At 41.0% G+C, this 23054-nt stretch overlaps 2 protein-coding genes across 2 annotated transcripts in view; one reads left to right on the top strand and one right to left on the bottom strand.

Moving 5' to 3' along the window:
- CNKSR2 (connector enhancer of kinase suppressor of Ras 2) overlaps window positions 1-19058 on the top strand; it is a 255852-nt gene extending 236794 nt beyond the window's left edge. The window contains exons 21-22 of the mRNA XM_046674057.1: window positions 14212-14408; window positions 16835-19058. Of these exons, the coding sequence (XP_046530013.1) occupies window positions 14212-14408; window positions 16835-17050 (413 nt within the window). The 3' untranslated portion in view covers window positions 17051-19058. The remainder of the gene's footprint in view (window positions 1-14211; window positions 14409-16834) is intronic.
- Window positions 19059-19188: 130 nt separating this feature from the next.
- Window positions 19189-22369, bottom strand: KLHL34 (kelch like family member 34). The gene has a single exon (XM_046674056.1). The coding sequence runs from the start codon at window positions 22252-22254 to the stop codon at window positions 20293-20295; it is 1962 nt and encodes a 653-aa protein (XP_046530012.1). The 5' UTR covers window positions 22255-22369; the 3' UTR covers window positions 19189-20292.
- Window positions 22370-23054: the final 685 nt, after the last annotated feature.

The raw sequence follows: 23054 nt of genomic DNA, 5'->3' as shown, positions 1-23054 counted from the left end.
ATTTTATCCTTTTTTATGGCTGAGTAGTATTCCATTGTATGTATGTACCATATCTTCTTTATCCGATCATCAGTTGATGGGCACTTAGGTTGCTTCCACGTCTTGGCTATTGTAAATAATGCTGCAATGAACATAGGGGTGCATGGGACTTTTGGAATTGCTGACTTCAAGTTCTTTGGATAGATACCCCGTAGTGGGATGGCTGGATCATAAGGTATTTCTATTTTTAATTTTTGAGAAATCTCCATACTGTTTTCCATAGTGGCTGCACTGGTTTGCATTCCCACCATCAGTGTATGAGGGTTCCTTTTTCTCCACAACCTCTCCAACATTTGTCACTTTTTGTTTTGGTTATTTTTGCCATTCTCACAGGTGTAAGGTGATACCTTAGTGTCGTTTTGATTTGCATTTCCCTGATCATCAGTGATGATGAGCATCTTTTCATGTGTCTATTGGCCATCTGTATATCTTCTTTGGAGAAATGTCTGTTCATGTCCCCTGATGCTAGGCGTATCTTTACAACCCCAACTGCCTAGGTACAGATACCCTTAACTGTTATTCCACCAGAATGTCCAATTTGGAGAATTCAAGCCAAGTGCAATGGGCAAATTTAAATAGGTTGGGTCATAGAAGTATAATCAGTGTTCTGAAGACATTTTTACCACCCAATCACATAAGTGGATCAAGGTTCAGATGAGATTGGAACTGCTTTTCAGAGTGCTTATCAGGTAGGAGACAATGTTCTAGTAGGGTTGGAAGGACCAAAGAAGAACCCTTTGAGAGAAATAGGCAAGAAAATAATTGAGACATAGTTGGTCCCAAGTTGCCTTTTCATTTTGATAGACCAGACACAGTCACAGATGAAGTGTGTCACATGTAATTTACCTGTTCACTCCATTGGCAGTTCTATCTCTGAGTTACTTCACACCAATTATCATCCAGACTGAACATGATCTGTTTAATTACATCCTTTTAATATAACCATATGAGGTCGTGGTAGAGGTTGGAAATTCTCATAAATTAAAAATATGCATTGTTCATCTCTGAAGTATTGAGTTGGAAAAACAAAAGTGTATTTGCTATAGTGGGTTCATGTCTCAGACTTCAGCTATGTTACCTCTGTAGCTATTTCATCTGGAAATGAGAGTTTTAAAGAGATTAAACTAACAAAAGACAAATTAACAGGAGAAAAGGCATATAAATTTTAGTCTGTTCATTTAATTTTTATGTGCACAGAGGCCTTCATAGAAAAGAAGTGAAGACCCAAAGAAGCAATTAGAGCTGTGGGCTTATATACCATTTTAACAAAGGATGATAAATTGTGGAGAAGTGACAAGACAGAGGAAAAGGGATTTGGGCTTTTAGGGTGGTAAATTGTAGAAATGTAAATATATGGGGGAAACTAGTGGAAGATAAGGGTTATTTTAGTAAGGTTTGTTTGTGCAGACCCATCTCAATGCCAGCTTTATGTCTCCAGTGATAAGGGTTGTTCTCCTAATGTGGGATTGGAGAGGGGGAACACCTTCACAAAGGGAAATTTGTCTTGCTTTTAGGCAGATAGGAGGATGGCAAAGAGATCTTTCTACATCAAGTATTTTTATTTTCTATTCCAAATATATTAATTAAAATTAATATATCCATATAATATATATTATTAATGTAATTACATATAGTATAATTACAATAATATACATTATTAGGATAATTGTATAATTACATTATAGTCATATAATTGAATCTGTATATGTGTGTATACAGTCATGCACCACATAACAACGTTTGGGTCGATGACGGACCACATAGATGACGATGATCTCATAAGATTAGTACCATATAGCCTAGATGTGTGTAGTAGGCTATAGCATTTAGGTTTGTGTAAGTACACTCTATGATGTTTGCACAATGACAAAATCACCTAACAACACATTTCTCAGAATGTATCCCCATCGTTAAGTGACATATGACTGTATATATTTGTACTTAAAAAAGTAGAGCTTCATTTTATTGATAATTTTTAACTATAAAATTTTAAGACAGAAGTGGGGAAGGAGTTGTACAGCTATACTGTGAACCCTTTGAGGTCAGACTATCATCTTTGGATGTTTATGTGTAATATTGTATATACCCATAGGCACGTTAGCACCATAGTAAATCCTTATTGAACAATGTGTATCTAGAATATTTTAAAATCTGAATGGTGACATTTGGGATGACAATATAATGTGGCAAAATTCCATAGTACATATTTCTGAAATATCTATATACATTTCATTGAAAATAAACTGATAGTAAATTGAATGAACATATTAAGTTTTCTGTGACTATTAAATATTTAAAAGACCTTTTCAATTGTTGCTGATATATAAGCTTACTTTAAAGGGTACCTTAGGTCTGCCTTTATTTCAGATAATGGTTTTTAATGCAGATAGAAAAAGCCAGAATGTGGTATACTCATAATAACTAATTAAGTCCTAAATGTACTCTAAGATCATAATATAGCAGAAGGTACATTAAATGAGATACTATTTTCATAAGGAAATGCTCTGTCTCCTGTGAATTATACACAGAGGGTGGAATTGTGGTTTGGCAATTTAGAAGAACATTCTAATTATCTGGAAACAGTATTTCCTTTTCTGTTTTGCCTGTGGCTAGGTTCATCACATATTTTATTTTACCTGTAATTGCTAAAGATCTCCGTAAGTGCTCTAAGTATAAGCACAAACTATATTACTTTTTACTATTGATGACTTTATTTTTTAAAAGAAAGCTTTATCATGAAAATTTTACTCTTCATTCATAAAATAAAAATAAAGACATTCCAGTTCCTTCTTCCTATGATATTGAATAAAAAATAAGCAAACAAACATTTTTAAAAATCTGATATCTTTTCTATTTGAACTCAACCTTTATGAGAAAATAGGCCCTCAAAACTTGGACAGATAACTACTCAAGTCACAATTAACAAGTCTCTCTCTTGGTCCCAACATTCTGAAGCAAGGTACCAGCCCACTCTTTCCAATACTTACATGAAGAAAAGTAATTATCACTGACTGTCTAGTTTGTGGTGTTAGATATTCCTGTTTTTCAGAAAGAAAAACTTAAATCTGAACACATACATTTCAAAGAAGGGGAGGCTCCAGATATTTCTGTTAAACAAATAAGCTTTTTTAAAAAGCACAAAATAAGGCCACCCTGATGGCCTAGAGGTTAAAATTCAACATGCTCTGCTTCGGCAGCCCAGGTTCAGTTCCCAGCGCAGAACCACACCACTTGTCTGTCAGGGGCCATGTTGTGGCAGCAGCTCACATTTAAAAAAAAAAAAAAAGGGAAGATTGACAGCAGATGTTAGCTCAGGATGAATCTTCCTCAGCAAAAAATAAAATAAAAAGCACAAAACAATTCTACTCTCCCAGGAGCTTCACAAGTGTTAGTATTGATACGCTTGGATGTCTGCCATTGATGACCTTTGTTATCTGCAGGCAGCTTAAGACCAGTAGTCCCCGGCTTTGCCCTTAAATTTGCCCTCAGGCCCACTGATAATGGAAGTGAATAAATGAAACCAAATTTTCTCTTAGAACTCAGAAGTAGGAATCTTTGAACGTGCTGTTCTGGGTTAAGCACTTCTTATTTCCATTTTGACATATTTTTTGTCTTTCATTCATTAAGGAAAATATTTCTTTCACCTATTTTGTGTTCAGACTTAATCATTCTCTTGTAAATGTGTATGCCTCCATCCTGACCCTGTATTCTGATCCTCAGGCATTTGATTGAAGGATCATCAGCCCTCCCTAGCAGGTACACTGTTAGAAGACTGATTACATTTCCAAAACTTATGTTTCTAGAATTTATATTTCTGCTTATTATTTGAGTGGTCCTTGGTGTGGGGAGATTTTTAAATTCATAAAACAAAAAGAGAAAGAAACATCTTCCTCAACATAAAGATTCAATCTGTGAAGAGCTTGCACGGGAAGTGGATCCATACTGGAATAAGTCATCCTCTACATGACTCAACATGGCATTACATCTGGGTCCACCATTCAGATCTCGAGGGGTTTTGTAACAGGGACGCGGGATCTGTTTCTTATTATCCAGCTGGGCTGGTGGCCTCATAATTGGAAGCTTTAGTGATGAGTGGAATTTCAATAAATATTTATTAAGTAATATGCCAAACAGAAACATTACTGATTTTCCTGGGATAGCATAGACACGTTGCCGTTATTTCAAAATGTAATTGGTTAAAAGCTTGGTAAATAGTGATGTTTATTTTTATAGCAGGAAGTAGGGAATGTTTTTATAGTTTTAGGATATTGACCAAAAGAAAACAAAACAATCAAGAGCCATATAATTTGTTTTGTTGTTGTTGTTGCTTTTTAAGGAACATGCAGTTTCCACTTGTCCCTTTAAAAACAGGAATAAAATTAGTCTGTCACTATAATAAATAATTTTAACTGGTTTGAATATTTTTAATTATTTGAATGGGGATAAATGAATTTGTCAGCTACAAAGGAGAAGGGTAGAAATAGGAAGAGAGAGAAAGCCCAGTGAAAACACAAAGGGAGAGAAAAGGCGAGAGTGTTGAGGGCCAGAAAAAGATTTGCAAAAAGTTAAAGACACATAAGATCAACAGAAGTCAAAGATAGGCTTTCATGGAACGGTATCATTCTGAAGCAGGTTTGTTTTTGTGTTTTAGAGATTTCGTGTAGATTAGCCATGTACTGTTCTGTTGTATCTGACCCTCCTGGCCCACCAGTGCTGCTCATACTTGAGATTCTGAATGTGCACACCAAGAGGTACAGTTGGGTCAATGGGCTTGAGTCTAGAAGTATCTTTATAGTTGTTCTGTTTGCCTCAAAAATAAGTAGGAACTATTTAACACTACATCCAAGTATAGCTTTAAAGAATTTATTCAAGCAGTTTACCAAGGCCTCTTTCATTTTGCTGTGTTTTCAGTAGACCAAGATATTTCAACCAGATTCCTTGGCAAAAGCCTTGAAATAACATGTTTGAGCTATTGCATACAACGTTATACTGGTGATGAGACTAGACTGAAAATAAAACGCTATGTGATGTGCCCAACTATAAGGTTCTGACTTACAGACTCTTTGTATATGCAGTACAAAAATTGGCATCACTCCAACCAGCCCTACCCACAGTGTAGCCCACCCCAATGTACTGGCCTAAAGCAGGAGGTCTCAAACTGCAGTGGGCACAAGAATGATCTGGGTTGCTGGCTTAAAATGCAGATTCCTGAGTTTCATATCCAGAAATTCTGATTCAACAGATTAGGGGTAGGGCCCAGTAATCTGTTTAACAAGCAGACCTCCACCCCTGAGATTTGGTAGCCAGTGGTCCTGACCACTACTAGTTGAAGAGACACCTTGCCTTGGGGAGGTATCTCCTCTTATGCTAATAGATACAGACTGGGACCTAGCTGTAGCCATTTTGAAATAGCCATCCTCCCCCACCATCCTGCACTCTGACAAGGCGTTCACCTGAGGAGGTGTTTTGAGTATCTTGGAGTATAATTCAGCAACCCAACGGAAACAATGTCGTAAATGTAACTAAACCTGACTTGATTACCAGTCATCAAGTCTCACTCTTGATCTGGCTCTAGTTCAGGTTTAGTGTGGGTTAAGTGCAATAGAAATTAAACCACTCATGTAACGTTGTTTCTGAGGAGAAAGGAGGGATGTGTTCAAAACAATTTACAAAATGTTTGAATTGCATAGATAATTTAGGAAAAGTTTAAACTTAGAAATGACCTTGTGCCCAAGGTTAGATTGCTTCTGGTTTTGCTCTCTGAAATTTCATGACCTTATGAAACAAAGTGATAGAAGCCAGAGCTAGCATTCCAGTATTATAATTTTCTAAAAACTGAGGTGTTGTCTTTTGTTTCATTTGACCTACATATGAAGATTACTTAGTTCCCAGCCCCTTTTCTGCAAAAGAAGGGTATGATATGATGAACAAAAATTAATTCTGCTCATTTCTGAACCATGCTGCATCCTGTTTTCTAGGTACTGTGCTATGGGTGACACATGCCCTTCCTATTTTCTGAGGGAGGTAGTAATGAACAACATGCTTTCTCTGTTCCCTTTCCCACTCTGTTCCCTCCTCTTGATATAACTCAAAAGGTACTACAGGATGTTGCTGATTTGTGCCTGGTGACAATATTTGGATTCCTCAAAGTCCAAAATGAAATGAACTAAAAGAGACTACAGTTTTATTCTATCCTAATTGTTCTTAGTTTCCTAGGTCATTCAGAAACTTTAGTCTCTTCTGGTTTCTTAACTCCTTGGCATCTGCCTTATGCTCAGATATAAAGTCACTCTTTCATCACGTTTACCCTGTTAGAGCTTTTCGTCTCTCTTCCCTTTGTATTGGTCAGCCTTCGGCCTCCTCATTGGAGCCACACTAGCTGGACTCTTTAGCTCACCAATTAGCACATGGTAGCATATATATATCAGGGTTGTTAGCTAGAAGGTAGACCATGGATGAATTTGAGGAAAGATCTTGTATAGAAATATAGTTTAAGTTTCTTGAAAGATTGATCATTTTACATGTATATGGAGGATACATTTAACAAACTTTTCTGATTAAAATTATAGGTGTGCATATATAAATATAGAGGTGGGAAAAGATGTATTTGCGCTGTGTATTATTTTGTATACAGAAGATTGGCGTTTTCAAATAACCAAGCTTAAAACAAAAAGTGTCCCATTTATGGCCAAGTAGACTTGCATGCCAACAGAAAGACATTATGGTATTAAAACCATATGCAATTCTAGCCATATTTTTCTCTTTCCTCTTCATGGGTATTGCATGATGGTATTTCTAATACAAATACTAATATGCTTTGGAAGTAATGGCACTCGCAGGTCTTTCATCATATTGTATCACTGCTTTATCATATTAGGCTAATACACTGCGAGAGTTGGTAGAACCTCTCCATGCCAAATCGGATCCACTTCTGTTGGCACTCAACCCATTGGACTCACAGATTGATAAGCTAATGTTTAGAGAATTTAGATCGGAGAGAGTCGGCACGGCGCAGACTCAGCATCAACCTCTTGCAAGCAACTAAAATGGCCTCGTCCTTGCTGTTTATAACAGAAAACAGACTTAAAAAGCTTAGACCATCAAGTGTTTTGGATTGGGGGCCTCCCTAAAGGGATATTAAGAGGGGCAGGCCACTCATAAGAAGAATGCGAGCTTTCTACACTGGGACTAGCATAAGATCAAAGCCAATCAAGATGGAGCACAGTGACAGAAAACTGCCGGTTCTGTGGGAGAACAGAAGGGGAAGGGTATTGACTGGGGAAGGGCTCTGTGTGGTGACACCTCAGTTGTGTTCTCCTGACACCAGGAAAGGAGAGGGATCAGCTCCAATAACTAGAAAACCCTGGCTGTTTAATGGACTCTTCGGTGGCCTCTTTAAGGCAAAGCAGAGGAAGCAAATTCTGTGTATTGTGTATTTTGCATTTTTAAAATTTGACGTGCTGTATTGTACTAAATTAAGTGTAATCTATTAAGGCAAGGTATACACAACTTGCTCTGAAACTTACTATGTTTATTTCATTATAAAGTGTATTCAGGTGCAACACAGAGACTGCTTTCGGTGACACTGATGAAGAAAATTCCTCATGCCAGGCTTTATTAGATTCCTCAGCTAAAATCCTAACTTTCTCCTTATTTCTTGGCAATTGTATACAAATGGTGTTGTCTCATAGGACAGGCATGAGCTATTCTTTTCTGTAAAAGTTTCCTAATCTATAGGCTGTGGTTTTCACTTTTGAAAAGGTGTTTTGTCTGGATGTCTTTCAAACTAGCTTCAGATATTATTTAATACTATGTAACTGGGTCCCCTATGGCTCAATATTGCTTATTTTTCTTCTGTAGTGGATGTGAAATTTCCTTTATTTAGTTGGATAAGATACTCTGTAATAATTTCAATGCTAATTAATGGATATTTCATACTGTGCAATGAACAAATAATTTAACGTTGTATTTGGAAATGTTTTTTTCTTCCTGTCGCCGCAGTGTGTGGTATTGCATAATGTGAATACCTGTAAAAATATAAATTAAAAATAAAAATATGACCAATTGGTATTAGATCTTTTTAGATAGCTAAATAATTTGCTAAGTATGCTTGATAGTAAATATCTTTCTAAAGAGAAGTAATCTATGCTTCTTTCTTACAAATGGAATTTGTGTTGTGAATAAAATCACATTGATCTGCCTTACAATTGCCTCTGTGCTCTAACCATTTTAATGTGTTTTTTTAAGTATATATAAAAATGATGGTTCTGGTATGTAGAAGTCCATCAAAAAGCATTTTGTTGGCATTTAATATTAGTGGGCTTGTCTTGGGTCATTCTCCCTGTTTAAGTCATAGTAAAATTTTATGATATGAAAAATTTTAGTTTTTTCTCATTGAGGAATATGGTGCCTCCACATTAATTTTTAAATATAATCATCTCTTAGCTTTGGTTTTAAACTGTCCCCTTAATGAATTCTTGCCTGGGAGCCAGTACCTTGACCTCCATGTCTCTATTAGTTAAATTTTCTAAATTCTGTGGGTAAATCTAGAATCTGTCATTTATGTTTGTGATTGTCCTTCAAAGAACCTTCCCTTTGGGTCAATAAATCAATGCCAAGGACATGCAAGATTTTGCCATCTGAACTATTTGTCATAAAAACTACAGTAATATCCTGAAAATTCAACCACTGTCAAATATTTGTGGCCTTAACCCATATAGTTTGGTAGATATTACATGCTTAGAGAACGAGGTATAGAATAAGCCAGCTCTGTCTCTTTTGTCACATCTTTATGAAAGTTAGCTTAACTGTTGCGCAGAAGGGATCGACAGCCACTAGAATGGGCTTTACTTAATTTGGTGAAGCACAAGGTCATTCTTACAGGGGTGAGCTTCACATGTTCTTTAAAAATACACTTAGCAATATTGGTTGATTCATGCAAGCTGTCCTTTTAAAAGAAGGGCTTTTTCCTCACTAAAAACAATTTTTTCCATCAAAGAAATTGTTATTTTGCCTAAAAGAAAACAAACAAATTACTTCTAATTATGAAAAGAGTAGTTGATTACAGAGTGACAAGTAAAAGCCAGCTTTTAAAATCTTACGCTTTTTTTCTGATATAACAAACTGCCCTCTCCCCAGTTTTACAATGCTAGACATAGCTAGTTAACTTATATAAAAGCATGAATTAAGAGAGCTAATATTTAATTATAAAACAATTCAAATTACAGTGTAAACTCCTGAATACATAATCATCTTTGGCATAAAACCTACAAACATTAAACCCATCTACATTAAACCCATTAAAAATTTAATTGTCAACTTACATATAAATAAGTGGTTCCTTACAGTGCACTAGTAAATTAGTATTCAGAAAATATTCCCATGTCTCAATGCAAATGTTAATTGCCCTTCATGACAAGAATAGTGCTCCACGTACGTGACGCCATTATCCTGGAAGCCTTAGCGGGTGTACAAGAACGAATGCCTCTCACATTTGACTGGTGACTAATGCTACTATGTCCAGCCTTCTCTCCCCCTTGTGACTTAGCCTTTCCTAGTCTTCTGTGCTCAACCACCCAGCTGTGTTGTGGAAGGAACAACTGTTTCCATGAGGACATTGTCCAATTTTAAAAGAGCACAGTTCCCTTCCAAAACATGTACCAAAACTCGTTATCCTTGTTGGCTTGGTTCTTCAAGAACCCAGTTGGTATACTCGTTTTGTTTTGTTTTCATTTTTTACTCTCCTTCAACATTGTCATTGCAGAGGTGGGGAAATGGGGAGGACACCAGAATGAAATTATAGGTCGCCAAGTTTGTATTCCGCTCTCCTTAATTTTCACCAAAGAAACGTGAATGAAATTACATGATAGACTGTCATAAAAATTACACCATCCCCTGATAGGGAGCCCTCTTTGGAGTATTTCATGTGTAAAGTAGAGAAAACCATCATTCAGTTTAAACATTGGATGCATGAGGCCAGGTAGACGACTGGGAAATGCAAACGAGAGCGAGGTGTAAACGCTGAGGGAAAGTCACAGTCTAGGTCTCTGAAGGAGGGTACACATGGGGCCACTGAGGTACAGGAAGCAAAAACATTGGAATTTCTCCTCAGGTTTTATATCTCATCCTTTCGAATTTCTTTTATGTGTTTGTTTTATAACATGCATATCTATTAATATAGAGTAATACATGTATATAAGTTATGAATAACAGAAGTATTTTAACTGGTAAGGGTGCACAAGCAAAAAACTTTGGAAAACACTAAGCATGAGTGTAAGGAAATCTGTCAACCAAAGACCGTTTAGTATTTGAGAAATGCATTATCATTCTTGCCGTTTGCAAGAAAGTTCCCACAAACTTATTTTGCATTAGCTCATCTTTTCTTTGAGCTTTATCACTACCTGGAGGTCATATGCAACCTGAAAGAACCAAACAATGAACTGTTGGGCTGCTCACCACTTTCCTAGAGTCACAGTATTTCTTAGTGTAGCTAGAAGAGCAATGAGACAATAAAAAGGATCTTCTTTCACCTCTGCCACGTATGACACAGCCAGAAATGACCCTCCCTTGGCACAAAATACAAGTTAATTCGTCAGTAACTTCATTGTAATCCTCAAATCTATCAGTCAATGAAATTTTATATGGGAAAGAACCTTATATGTTCTCAATGAAATTTTATATAGGAAAGAGAACTTGATATGTTCTCTTTAATAAAATTGGAATAGAAAAGTTTGCCATCTGACACAGGACTAAGTGACATGTTGTAAATATAAATATAATTTGGGAGGGAATTTATTCCTGCATAGCCCTAGAATTCCTGAATAAATTAAATACAAATTAAAATTTCATTGTAGCAGTGATACACCTCCTCATTAGGAGTCGTGGAAGGTTCCTATGTATGTCCTGTGGTTTGCATGTGGTCTTCTACACTTTGCCAACTTTCAGAAAACATTCATTCAAATTGCAAAAGAGCCGGTTTTCAGCCAGTGCTCCAGTGGCTGAACTGGCACGTTGAAAGAAAGTCAATCAGGAAGCAGAGCTCACCAAGTGCTTGCCTCCTCTTCCAAAGCAAGCCTCTTCTAGAAGAAGAAAAGCAAGGGTTTTAAAAAGAGAAACCAGAAGAAAAGTGAGAAGGAGACGAAGAAGAAGAGGGCAAAAAGAGAAGAAAATAAAGGTGCTTTCATATTTTCAGTTGCAACAGTAGCCCAATTGACTTAATTGGTATTCATTTGAGAAAAAAAAACAAGGAAACCAATTGAAAATTATAAAAGAAAATAAAGGTCTGTTTTTGTCTTGAATGTTGAGTTCTGTGTTGTTTTGACTGTTGAGCACAGTGAATCAGATTTAGAATGTGACTCTGCCCCTCACCCCCTCCTTTGAAAATAGAAAGGCTCTTTGTCTAGTCTTATAATGTTAAGTAATTGGTGGCATTTTGTGGTAGCCTGGCATCTCAATCCTTCATCCTTCCTCATCCCACTGCTGTGTCTTGTGGTGTTGCATATGTGTATGATGTGTAGTGATGGGGGAGGGGGCTTTACTTATCTCTGCTAGGAGCCACACTATTCCATTACTATACTTGGAAATGTTTCTGTGTTCCGTCTCATTGTGATTCCTTGTTCAAATGTGCTGCCCAGAGATAAATCCATGCTCAATTCTTCTTACAGCTATCAAACCAGATTCTTTGTAGAACTATGTTGTCCTTTGGTTGAATGCTTTTTTCCTCCTTAACGGCAAGAAGGGAAAAAATAACTTTCAGTTTTTATTTTATTTAATAGCTGTGTTTGTCACTTTTTTTAGTAAATCTTTACTTATCCTTCTTAAAGTAAAACTACATTGAAATTTTATAAAAAATCAATCATCTGGCCCAGTATTCCACAAACTTTAAGAACTGGGGAGAAAGAAAATTGGGTAAGAACTTTTTTTAACAAAATATATACTCCTCACAGTGTTAGGTAATATGGAAGAAGGTTATCTTAAAATAAAAATTTACTATGTAAAAATACTTCTACCTCTCCCTTAGATCCTAACGCTAGAATCTGAGTCCCTTTTTTTCCTTCCCCTTCTTTCAAGAACTGAAAAACTAATAATACATTAGGCCACCTGATACCTAAACTACTATAATTCACATCAGTTAGGCCTCCCATTCCTCTCCTACCCTCTGCTCTATGAAATTACATCTAGCTTTAGATGCAGTCTTGCCTTGAGGCAAAAAGGATGATAACTAGTAAATAATTCCTCGGGCTCCTTTCCTGGCCTATGATTTTATGAAATGGAATTATGCTGTTCAAATGGATCCTTGTTTACAACTCCATTTAGTTACTCTGAATGACCTTATGATTTTGTGCCTTCCTGGCTCCAAACCATTCTCGGTTAAAATTCCCTATCTCATTTCAGTCTTGCTCTTAACCCACAAAGCAGTTTCTCCTTTTTACAGTCCTCCTTCCACCCATCTCTCAAAATCCTCTAGGTGTTGCAAACATTCAAGGATGAGCCAGCAGAGAATTAAAAAGCTGTTATTTAAATGGATTTCTGTATTTTTAGATTATACTTCTAACTTAGCTATATGATTAGGAAGTTAAAATTCGTTATAGAGGAATTAGTGATAGCATGTGTTGATGATAACAAGGAACTTTCTAATGGAAGGACTCAATAATCATACCTACCATTAGTTGCTAACCTCAGCAGCAGAGCCAAAAATTGAATATGAAACTTAAATGAAGCTACTTTTTAATCCTAAAAGTGATCCCTTCAAGTTAAGGTAATGTGTTTGTTGGCTTTTCAAAAAGTTTTTAGAATGCTGCATTTTAAGGGAGTCTAACAAATTCATTAACACCTACTGTTAAATACACAATTCAAATGATTACTGACAAAATTAGGAGTATAGAATTCTTGTTAAAATCATGGATTTGGGAGCCAGACTGCCCACTTGAAATTCTGGCTCCACTGCTTACTAAGTGTGACCTTGAGCAAGGTACTTCCCTGCTATAAAATGAAAATCAAATAAATCTACTCTTAGTACTGTTGTGAGGATTAAATGAGATCATGAACGTTAAGTATTTACCCTACTGCCTGGCACATATAAATGTTAACTACTCATTACCAATTAGGGAGTCTTTTTTTTTTTTTTTTTTTTGACTAAGTCAGAAAGCCTAAAATATTCACATAGACTGTGGTGGAATGAAAAACATTCCATATTTGCTCCTTGGGCCAATATAATTAGTATTTCTCAAAAAGGACTCTGGCTCTCTATGAAAGGAAATGTGATATAGCCCTAATCCTATCTACCACTCCAAGCAAAATCCGAGTTCATCTTTGTTTATCATTCTTGAGAAAGATATGACATCAGTAGTCAGGCAATTAAAGAACAAGATGAGAGTTTGATTTGTTCAAATAGATGTAAGATCCTTTCCTGAACCAGTCTCTAATTTTTTTTCTCAAAAAGATTTAATTGCGGTATTTTCTTCCCAGGTCTTACAAATGCTAAGTAGCTTCTTTTAGTACATGCCAGCTTTGCATATAAACATCCCCATAGTTCATTTTAATTAAAGCATTATTGATGATAATTTACGATCATTTACTATATTTACAATGTGGCAGGCATTACTATGGCAGTCACATGAAACCTAATAATCCTCTATGGCACACTACTGGAAGATTTTTATAATCAAATATACTCCAATGAATGCCATTTCATCTTATGAAGTCTGGAAAAATGTAAAAAGCAGTTCAGTATTGCTAAATCAGGAGAGTTCTATTAATCAGCACTTCTATGCTTATCAGTATAATGATAGGGGATATTCATTAAAGTTTTAAAATATTAAATTGTGTGCAGGATTGTGTCTGTGTTGTGTACCTTTTGTATTCTAATTCTTTGAACTTAATGGACTCAGGAATGTACGGTGATTTGCTATTCAGAGAATATTTTATTAAAGCATCCTACTATTTGACCATTCTAAAACAATTGGCTGCCTGTAGCTAATCTTACTCAATATAACTAGCAGCTGTGGGTTTGTTTGGGGTTTTTTTTTGTTTTGTTTTAATGTAATAGATTGTTTTCCCAGTCTTTCATTATCCTGTTTTCAGATGGTTTTGATTTTTTTTTTAGTAGGTTTTTGGAGTGTCAAATAACTTTATTACACTGGATTCATTTTTCTCTTTTTTTGGACATTACAGGTGAAAGTAGGGAAGAAAAGTTAGGAGACTCATTGCAAGATTTATACAGGGCATTGGAGCAAGCCAGTCTGTCACCGCTGGGAGAACATCGCATTTCAACCAAGATGGAATACAAGCTATCATTTATAAAGAGATGTAATGATCCTGTGATGAATGAAAAACTACACAGGCTGAGAATTCTCAAAAGCACTTTAAAGGTAAGATATGAAATGGAAAGAGAAATTCCTTTCAAGAGATTCATTCCTCAACTCAGAATGGATTACCAGATTCTCTAGGTAAAGAAATACAAAATGGGGGCAAGGGACAGGTAGACAGGAAGAACCTGAAGCTGAGCCGTTCGGCTACAGAATAATATGTGTATTGGTAAAGAGGAAATAATCTTAACTTTTCATTAACACCTCAAAGCACTGACTAAATGTTATGTGACTTAGTTCTAGGAGAAAACAGGATGTAATTAAATTTTTTTTCCAAAAATGCAAGGCTGGTGCTATTCCTCAGTCTTTCATTTTCCTAAGATGAATATGCCATGTAGTATAATTAATATAGTTATCAAAAGAACACAGCATGCAACAGAATACAATAGTGGCTGCTAATAGGGTCTGAGATACTTTGTGAATATTTCCTTCAGCACATTTGGAGTGAGGCCACAGTAATTCATGTTCCATGTAGAAATTTTATAATTCTTGTTTACGCTATCAGTTCCGAACTCACATGTTATTTTCTTATTATACATTTCCATGAGTGCTCACATTGTCTCCAGTCTTCCTATTATGCCAGCCCCAGACTGGGGAGGAGAGGGGAGCAGAAAGGCAGGAGGTTGAAGAAGGAAGCAGAAAAGTGAGCCCCCTCAGTGTGTGTGGGTGAGGGGGAGAGGGCTTGCCACACAAACTCTCCCTAAGCAGGCCCTGCATCCTTAAACAATCAAAAACAGAAAAGAACTGTCATACAGAGTATGTGACGCAGTCATTTTGGGAAACAAAAGGTCAAAGGGCTCCTTTGGGAAATATTTCTGATCCATAGTATGCTGCTGAGGTTTTGTGGTTTCGAAACATAGGTGAGTACCAAAGAGAGAAACAAAATAGAAAAGCATGATTTGGAAAAATTTCCAATAGCAGAGTCAGTTAGCTTTCAGTTGGTGTTCATGCAAATTAATGGGACAACTTAATGGCCTTTTGGTAACTAAGACTAGAATGTTTAAAAGAGCTATAATATTCATAAGAATAATTATTCCAGTGACCAACCCTACTCCAAAGATCTGCTCACTCTCTCACCTTACAGAGCCCCACCTCCCCCCACCCTCACTCAGGTCGAAACTGCCTGGTTATGAAAGCAGGCAGGCATTTTGAAGCAGGTCAGGCTCAAGTATTTTAGAGACTTGCTCCTGTCCCTCTCTCTCAGCCCCACAACCCTGTCTTTCATGCTCTGTAGATTCCCCAAAAGCATTTTCTTCCAGTAGCAAAGAATATGAGCTCCTGCCGATGTTCAGTTCAATAAGTATTGATGAATCACCAGGTATGTGACACTGTGCTCCACTCTCTGTGACAAACAAAGAGGACGAAAAGTCACTATAAAGAAATTCCCCTCGTTGGTGAAATTAATTACAGAGCCTTATGCTTTTTAGCCTGGGAAATTGATAGAGAATGAAAATCTCCCATTAGGGAAGGACAATCGCCCAAGCAACCATGGATGCATATATAGTTCCTGGAATTGTAACAGGACCCTCAGCAAGCACAAGGCCATTCAGAACATCCTCAGTCCCAGCCCCACTGTCTCTGTCTGGTCCCAAGGACCAGAACAACTGCTTAGGCACGTTACTGTCTTTCCCTCCCAACTCTGGCTTGCCCGGAATTGTGCCTTCCCACTTCCTGCAGAACGTTCCCTAAACTTCCTGCCCCTTCCTTGGGCCCATAAAAGATAGGACTGAGCTTTTCAGACTGTCTTACGCTCTCCGCCACGCCGCCGTCCCACCTGGGAGACTCACTCCTCCAACAGGTGATAGCTGTGCTGTGGTGAGTTATCCCATAAGCAAGTTCACTCTTCAGCCGACCTCCAGCGTGGAAGGGAGGGATATTTTGTATTGCAGGCCTCCGGTGCTGCAGGAAGGGAGCCATAACGTTCACACAGCAAGAATTATGTGTTTATGCTGACAGGAGGGCCATTGCTCTCTCTCATGCAAGCATGAGGAGCTAACCATCTAGCAGGACAGATGAAACAGTGCAAAAGTAACTCAAGAGATAGAATGTGCTAAGTCCACTCAATGGCAGTGATAGTGTTATGGGGACATAAATGAGAGAGGAAACATTTTTCCCAATCCTTAAAGGAAGGCTTCATGAAATGAGAGGAATTTGAACTGAATCTTAAAGAATGACGCAGGAAAGTTTCCATAGGCAGAGATGGGAAACGGGACAGGCCAAGAGAAAAAATAAACCACACAGAGTGGGCAATATGAGGCATACCTTGGGTGTAGAAAAAAGTATACTGGAATTTGAGTCTAAATAGCTGAGTTTGAGTACACCAGAGCTGTTTCTTATGGGCTTCTTAATTTTTTGCCTATTAACTCTTTATTTTAAACTTGAATAAAAGTTTGTCTACATCTTAACTGTTGAATCCTTTTGCTTTTCAGGCCAGAGAAGGGGAAGTAGCCATTATTGATAAAGTCCTAGACAATCCAGGCTTGACATCTAAAGAATTCCAACAATGGAAGCAGATGTACCTTGATCTTTTCTTGGATATCTGTCAAAACACCACCCCAAATGACCCATTAAGTATTTCTTCTGAAGTAGATGTAATCACTTCCTCTCTAACACACACTCATTCATACATTGAAACGCATGTGTAAGTGTATTCTGCCTTCTGGTACTTTGAACAAGTATATAAGGTAGTTTTTATATCAATGTGTGGGACACTTGACAAGCTATACTTTAATGTTACCAAACTATATGAAACAAACCATATATGGTCATAATGCCACTGTCTTTAAAGAGCATTTGTATATTTTATATGCAATTAGTGCTCAGCTTATCTTTACCATGTGCAAAATCAACTGTCTTCAATGACTTAAAATTAACTTTTGCAAACTCTGAAAACAGGTGGTCTTCAAGTAGTAAAACCACAAAAAGGCAGTTTTCTATCTAAGGTCATCTTTTCTCCCTTTAAGTTAATTTTATATAAACAAGAGTTCAAAAATAAATCACATTTTTTCAGGTGCAGACATCCTTGTGGGTGGGAAAGAATTTAAACCTTTTTTATATTTATTAAAATGTTCTAAGAATTTTCTTAAACATTGCACAAAGTTTAATGCTGTAGTTTTATTTTTGTGAAATGTAGATGCGCATACAAGAGTTAAGCAAAATAGAAGAGCATCAACATAAGAAAAGTTCAGGTATCTAATATTTGTCTTAATAGTCTATTAACTTGTGAAAGCTGGTTAATAGAAATACTATTCCAAATCTATGGGGACACTTAATGGTGTATCAGGGCAAAGCTTTGTAAGATGTTTTGTAACTGAGACCAAAATTGAAGATAGAGCTGCTTTATTTTCTTGGTTTAAATCTTCCTTTATTTTTGTAGTGATGAAATGCTGATTGTGTACAGAGGAATTTGAGAGTGGATTTTTTAAAACACACTTAATTCACCCAGAAAGGCAGCTAACAGATATATATATATATATATAATTTCAGCCCAAAATCATGTTTTTAAACTTCGACTCTTAAAATACAAGGTAGAAACTGAAATGAATCAACTTTCCAGTTTCCAATTTTCCCCCAGTCCATTAATTAAACTTATATAGGTTATACTTCAGGCAGGGAAGTAAAATGTTTAGTTACAGACCGATGTGTGTTATAATATAGAAAACAATGTTGAAAAATAAAAATGTACCTCTCTCCTGAGGAGCAAGAGGATCATGGTCATTCAGAGATCTGTTACATTGAACTGTATGAGAGAAACAATTTATAGAGGTTTTTTCCTAGCTTCATGAATTGTTCTATAGAGTGGATGAAGTCTATGAAAAAGTCCTCTTCATATATTTCCATTTATAAGCATCTCGTTTTTGAAAGTGATCACAGCATGATAATGACTGTGCTGCTTTTTAGTGTCTGGCTGCATAATGTACAAGTCACAATTTACTGGGGTTTTTTTAGGAGGAGGAAGGGACCCTCCTTTACTATCCTATATCCTAAAATCTACTTCTAATCAGCTTTATACTGTTGCCTGTACAGCTCAGTGAATGTACTTTCATCTCTAAGAGTTCAGATATATGCCAGTGAATATTTTTGCTGTAGAGGAGAAAGGAAAAACTCCACAGCGGGGATCTTTTTCTTTGCTTTTGAAACCACCATTGAATCACTATCGTTTTGCAGACTTTGCACAACTGTACAGGAGAGTGGCCTTTCTACAGCACATTTTCAGTAATCCTATATTTAGTTAAAATGGATGAGAAATCATGTATTAATGTTTGTATGGAATTTTGGGTCCAGTGTAATATTTTTATCATTTAAAAAAGTCTATTTGTAAAAACATTTATTTACTGCATGGATATTGACACATTAAATTTGTGGGGTTTTGTATATGTAAAAAAAGCGGAAAACAAAAACCTCTTGTCCTGAAATGAAGTGTGCTTGTTACAGGTGTTAGACTTGTTGGTGTTTACTAGACCTAATGTGTACATTCACTTAAAAATATCTGTACCTGATGGATGTGTCATGGATACAGTGGCCAGGTTGTGCCCTGTAAACAGTGAGCAGTTGATGGAGAGACTAGCTATGTTGCTACTAAGCAGCTTTTACTTTTGTAAAGTTGGCTCTGTTGTTTTAAATGGTAAAAATTAAACTAATGAATTTTAAAGACTCGTGGCTAGCCTAGCATGAAAGAAACCTTTTAACTATATATCTGTATATTTTATTGCATTAGTTTCAAATCTAGGAGAGAGGCAGCACTGTAAACTGAAGTCAAATAAATTCAGCTCTTAATGAATCCTTATAAAGCACCTACTTTATTCATGCACAGTCCTCACCACATTTCTTTGTGACCTAATCACACAGCCGCCATTCCCCCAGTGACCACTCCATTGCTGGTACAAGCCAGAAGCAGCACCTGTTCAGCGTATATAAGTACCTTCTCTGAGACCCCGCAAAATGAAGCCGGTTCCCCATTTATTAGACATGAACTTTAAAATTTCACCTACTCCTCTTTCCTTTCTCTGTGATTCTTTTGGGAATTGGGGGAGGGGGAGGAAAGAACTGCCAAAAATAAGTTAATTTTTTTTACAAATACAACCTACAGCATGTCTGCAGAATGAACATTTAAAGAGGATGCAAAAATAGGGTTTGGTTTTGTTTTTCTTAGATGTCCCACTTAACCAGAGGAGCTTGATTATTATGGAATAAGGCTTGCTGAAATAAAACTTAAAACCAACGAGCTGCCTAAAGCCAGGGCAAAAGTAGACCAGGGGTAAGTAAGGATGAGGGACAGAAAAACTTAACCTAGGCTACTCGCCCCCCCCAAAAAGGTGCTGTCTTAGAGATTTTTTTCCCTCTCAGTTCCATACTTATATTAAACCATCAGAGCAGAACTATAACCATGGTTCTGGAATTATAAAATCATAGTCTCCCTTACAATGATCTCATGCTGTTTAACCAAGGCACATTCTCTTCAGTACTTATTCAGATAATGCCATCTTCTACAACTATTTATTACAGTCTTTATAGCTAACAATTTTCTGGGTCTTATATGTAACTTCTTAGGGTATATTTTTTGGCCGTTTGTTTGTTTGGCACAAAAGTAATCACTATTTAGCACCTAGAGGGAAAATAGGGTCATATTTTATTTTCAAAAGCCCAGCATGAGAACTTATAGAAATCCCCAGCTCACTGAAGCTGATTCATATATCCTTCTATTTGACCTCTCCTGTCTCCCATTCTCAGCTTAAGGGGAAATGTTCCCCTTTGGCCAAGCCCTTGTTTGCCTCCTTAACCTTCAGAAGCCACTCTGCTCCCAGAGTCCCATTCTTAGGAAAAGCTCACGTGTTGCTCTGAAAGCCTAGTCAAGCGCGACTTTCTCCTCCGTGGTCCGGAGACTGCCCTAACCCATGAAACCCAACATTAAATCTGGCGCCCCTCCAGGCTCTCCCTCCCTCTCCTCGTCCCCTCCCTCGGCCAGCTGCAGCACTGCACACTGCAGGCCGCTCCAGGCCCAGGGCAGTGGGCAGCCGATGTCCTCCCAGCGGTCTAGGTCGAGGTCATAGCCCACTACGTTGCGGGTAGGCACCTGGCGCGACTCCCGCCACTTGAGGCCGCCCAGCAGCAGCACCGTCTCCTCCACCACAGCCAACCCGTAGCAGAAGCGGTCGTAGGGCAGCGGCCGCAGCCGAGTCCACTGGTCCGCGCCGGGGTCGTAGCGCTCGATCTCGGAGAAGGGCTCGTAGCGCCCCAGAAAGGCGAACACCGCGCCACGCAGGGCCGCCATGTGGTGCCCGAAGCGGGCTGTGCTCATGGACGCCCTCTTACTCCACGCCCGCTCCCCGGGGCCCAGAGCGTACAAGTCCCGGAGGCTGCTCGCGCCGCCCTCGCCTCTCCCTGCCTTGCCCCCCGAGATGTACACGGTGCCGCGGTCCCCGACGGCCCCCGCGTGGCCATGGAGCGCCCGCGGCAGCGCCCCGGCCGCCGTCCAGCGGTCCCGGCGCAGGTCGTACATCTCCGCCGAGGCCAGCGCCTCGCCGTCCGCGCCCAGGCCCCCGACGGCCAGGAGCCCCTCGCCCACGGCGCCGCACCAGAAGTGGGCCCGCGCTTCCCGCATGGCGGGCACTGCTGTCCAAGCGTGGAAGCGCGGGTCGTAACGGTGCACTTGGGCTGAGACCGCCCGCGGGCTGTCGGCCAGGGGAGACGAGGCGCCGCCCGAGGGGCTCTCCCCGCCCAGGACGAACAGGAAGTTGCCGGCGGCGCAAACGCTGTGCCCCAGGAGTGGTGCAGGCACTCGCGTGAGGCTGCGCCAGCGGTGGTTGTACACGTCGAAGGCCACCACGTCCTGGGTGAGCTCCCACTCCTCCTCCTCTTCCTCCTCCTCCTCCAGCTGCTCCTCTTCTTCCTCTTCCTCCTCCTCGGGCTCCGCCGCGGCTCCCCTCCCCCTGGCTGCCCCCCCTCGTGGGGCCGCGACCTCCTCCATCACCACCTCCGGCCCCCTGCGCCCCCCGACTAACAAGATACGGGTTTGGGGGCTCCGGACGCTGGTCTGCTCGCCCTGCACGAGCGGCTGGCGGGAGGGCGCCGTGTGGTAGTTGAGGGCCTGGATGATGAGGCCCTTGACGCGGGCGGGCAGCGCGATGCCGGAGCCCGAGTACACCCGCCGCAGCACGTCGGCGGGCACCAGGCCGAAGCGGACGCGCTCGAGCAGCGCGGCGCAGTGAGCCAGGCGTTCGGCCTTAGGCTCCTGCCGCAGCCAGGCCAGCGCCAAGCCCAGCAGCCGGGCCTCGGGCACCCGCGCCACGTCGGGGGCGCCCAGCACGGCCCTCAGCGACGCGGGGTTGAGTTCCAGCAGCCCCGCGGGGCCCGCGCCCCGCGCCAGCAGCTCCCTCAGGTGGCGCACGATGCAGCGCTCGGCGGCGCCCAGCGTGTGCACCAAGCCGAAGCGCGCCGCCACGTTGGCGGCGAAGCAGCAGTTCTCCGGGCCCAGCTGGCGCTCCAGGTAGCGGCCGCACAGCCCCAGGGCCTCGGTGACCTGCAGGTAGCTGGCGGCCTCCAGCGTGTCCTCCACGGTGTCCATGGAGAGTGGCAGCCAGGCGGTGTAGATGAAGTCCAGCAGGCGCTGCAGGCCGGCCGCCGACGGCACGTGCAGGTGGATCACGCTCGCTCGGGATTCCCGAGTGTGGCTCTTGAACAGGGCCCTGAAGTAGTCGCTGGAACACGCGAGCAGCGACCTGTGCGCCGGGAACTCGCTGCCCTCGGTCTCCAGCGTCACGTCGCACAAGAAGCCCTCGGCGCGCAGGGCCTGGTAGCCGGTGAGCAGCGCGCCGCCGTGAGCTTTGCAGTAAGACAGGAAGTAACTCATGATGCCCAGGGCGGGAAGCGGCCGGGCTGGGGCTGGGGCTGGGGCCAGCCGGGCGCGGCCGGAGGCATCCCGGGGCACGGCGCTCCCGGGCTCCCCGCTTGAGCCGCAGAGTCCCTAGCAAGGGCCCATTTTTGCCTGCTCAGCTTAAAGCCCAGGGCTCCTTCATCCAGGTGCGCAGATCTCCCCGTACCCCTCTCAGAGCAAACCCGGTGGCGGAACGGTTTCCAGAAGCCCCTAGTAGCGGAGAGCACGGAGTTTGGAGTCTTCCGGGGGGTGCAGGGTTTTGTTTCGGAGGCTGCCAGCGCGTTGCCCAAAGCCCCCTCCCCGGCCCAGTTTGGGAAACCCACACCTGCGCGCCAGGGGCCGAAGTGGCCGCGCACCATCACCTGGAAGGACCGAGCTGCGGGTGGACTGACTCAGGGGGTGCTGGATCTCCGACAGCCCAGATGCGCAGACGTGGCCCGGCTCGGGGCGTCCCGGGAGCGCGGGGCGAGGGCTCTGACCTCCCTGGGGTGGACGAAGAGGACGGGTTCTGCGGGCACCCGCTAGGGCGGGGGACGACTGGCTACGGGGCAGGGGGGAGGTGAGCTTGTTCCGCGCGGAGGATCAAATCAAAGCCTACGGGATTAAGGAGGGGGGGCGCGGGTCGGCTCGGCGGGTCGGAGGCGTGATTGGGCGCCGCACATAACATGCCGGTAGCTCACAGCGACAGGAATAGCGCGCCGCCTCGGCCTCCCTGGCGCGCCCCGCCCCGCGCCCCGGCTGCTGGCCGCGACCCGAGGCCAGGGGACCTGACTCCA

The sequence above is a fragment of the Equus quagga genome, chromosome 10 (genome assembly GCF_021613505.1).
Source record: "Equus quagga isolate Etosha38 chromosome 10, UCLA_HA_Equagga_1.0, whole genome shotgun sequence".
Taxonomy (NCBI): domain Eukaryota; kingdom Metazoa; phylum Chordata; class Mammalia; order Perissodactyla; family Equidae; genus Equus; species Equus quagga.
The sequence above is the reverse complement of the archived record's forward strand: the minus strand, read 5'-3'. Positions and strand labels throughout refer to the sequence as shown.

Excerpts from the sequence above, each read along its gene's own strand:
- KLHL34 (XM_046674056.1), bottom strand. The coding sequence starts at position 22,254 with ATGAGTTACTTCCTGTCTTACTGCAAAGCTCACGGCGGCGCGCTGCTC.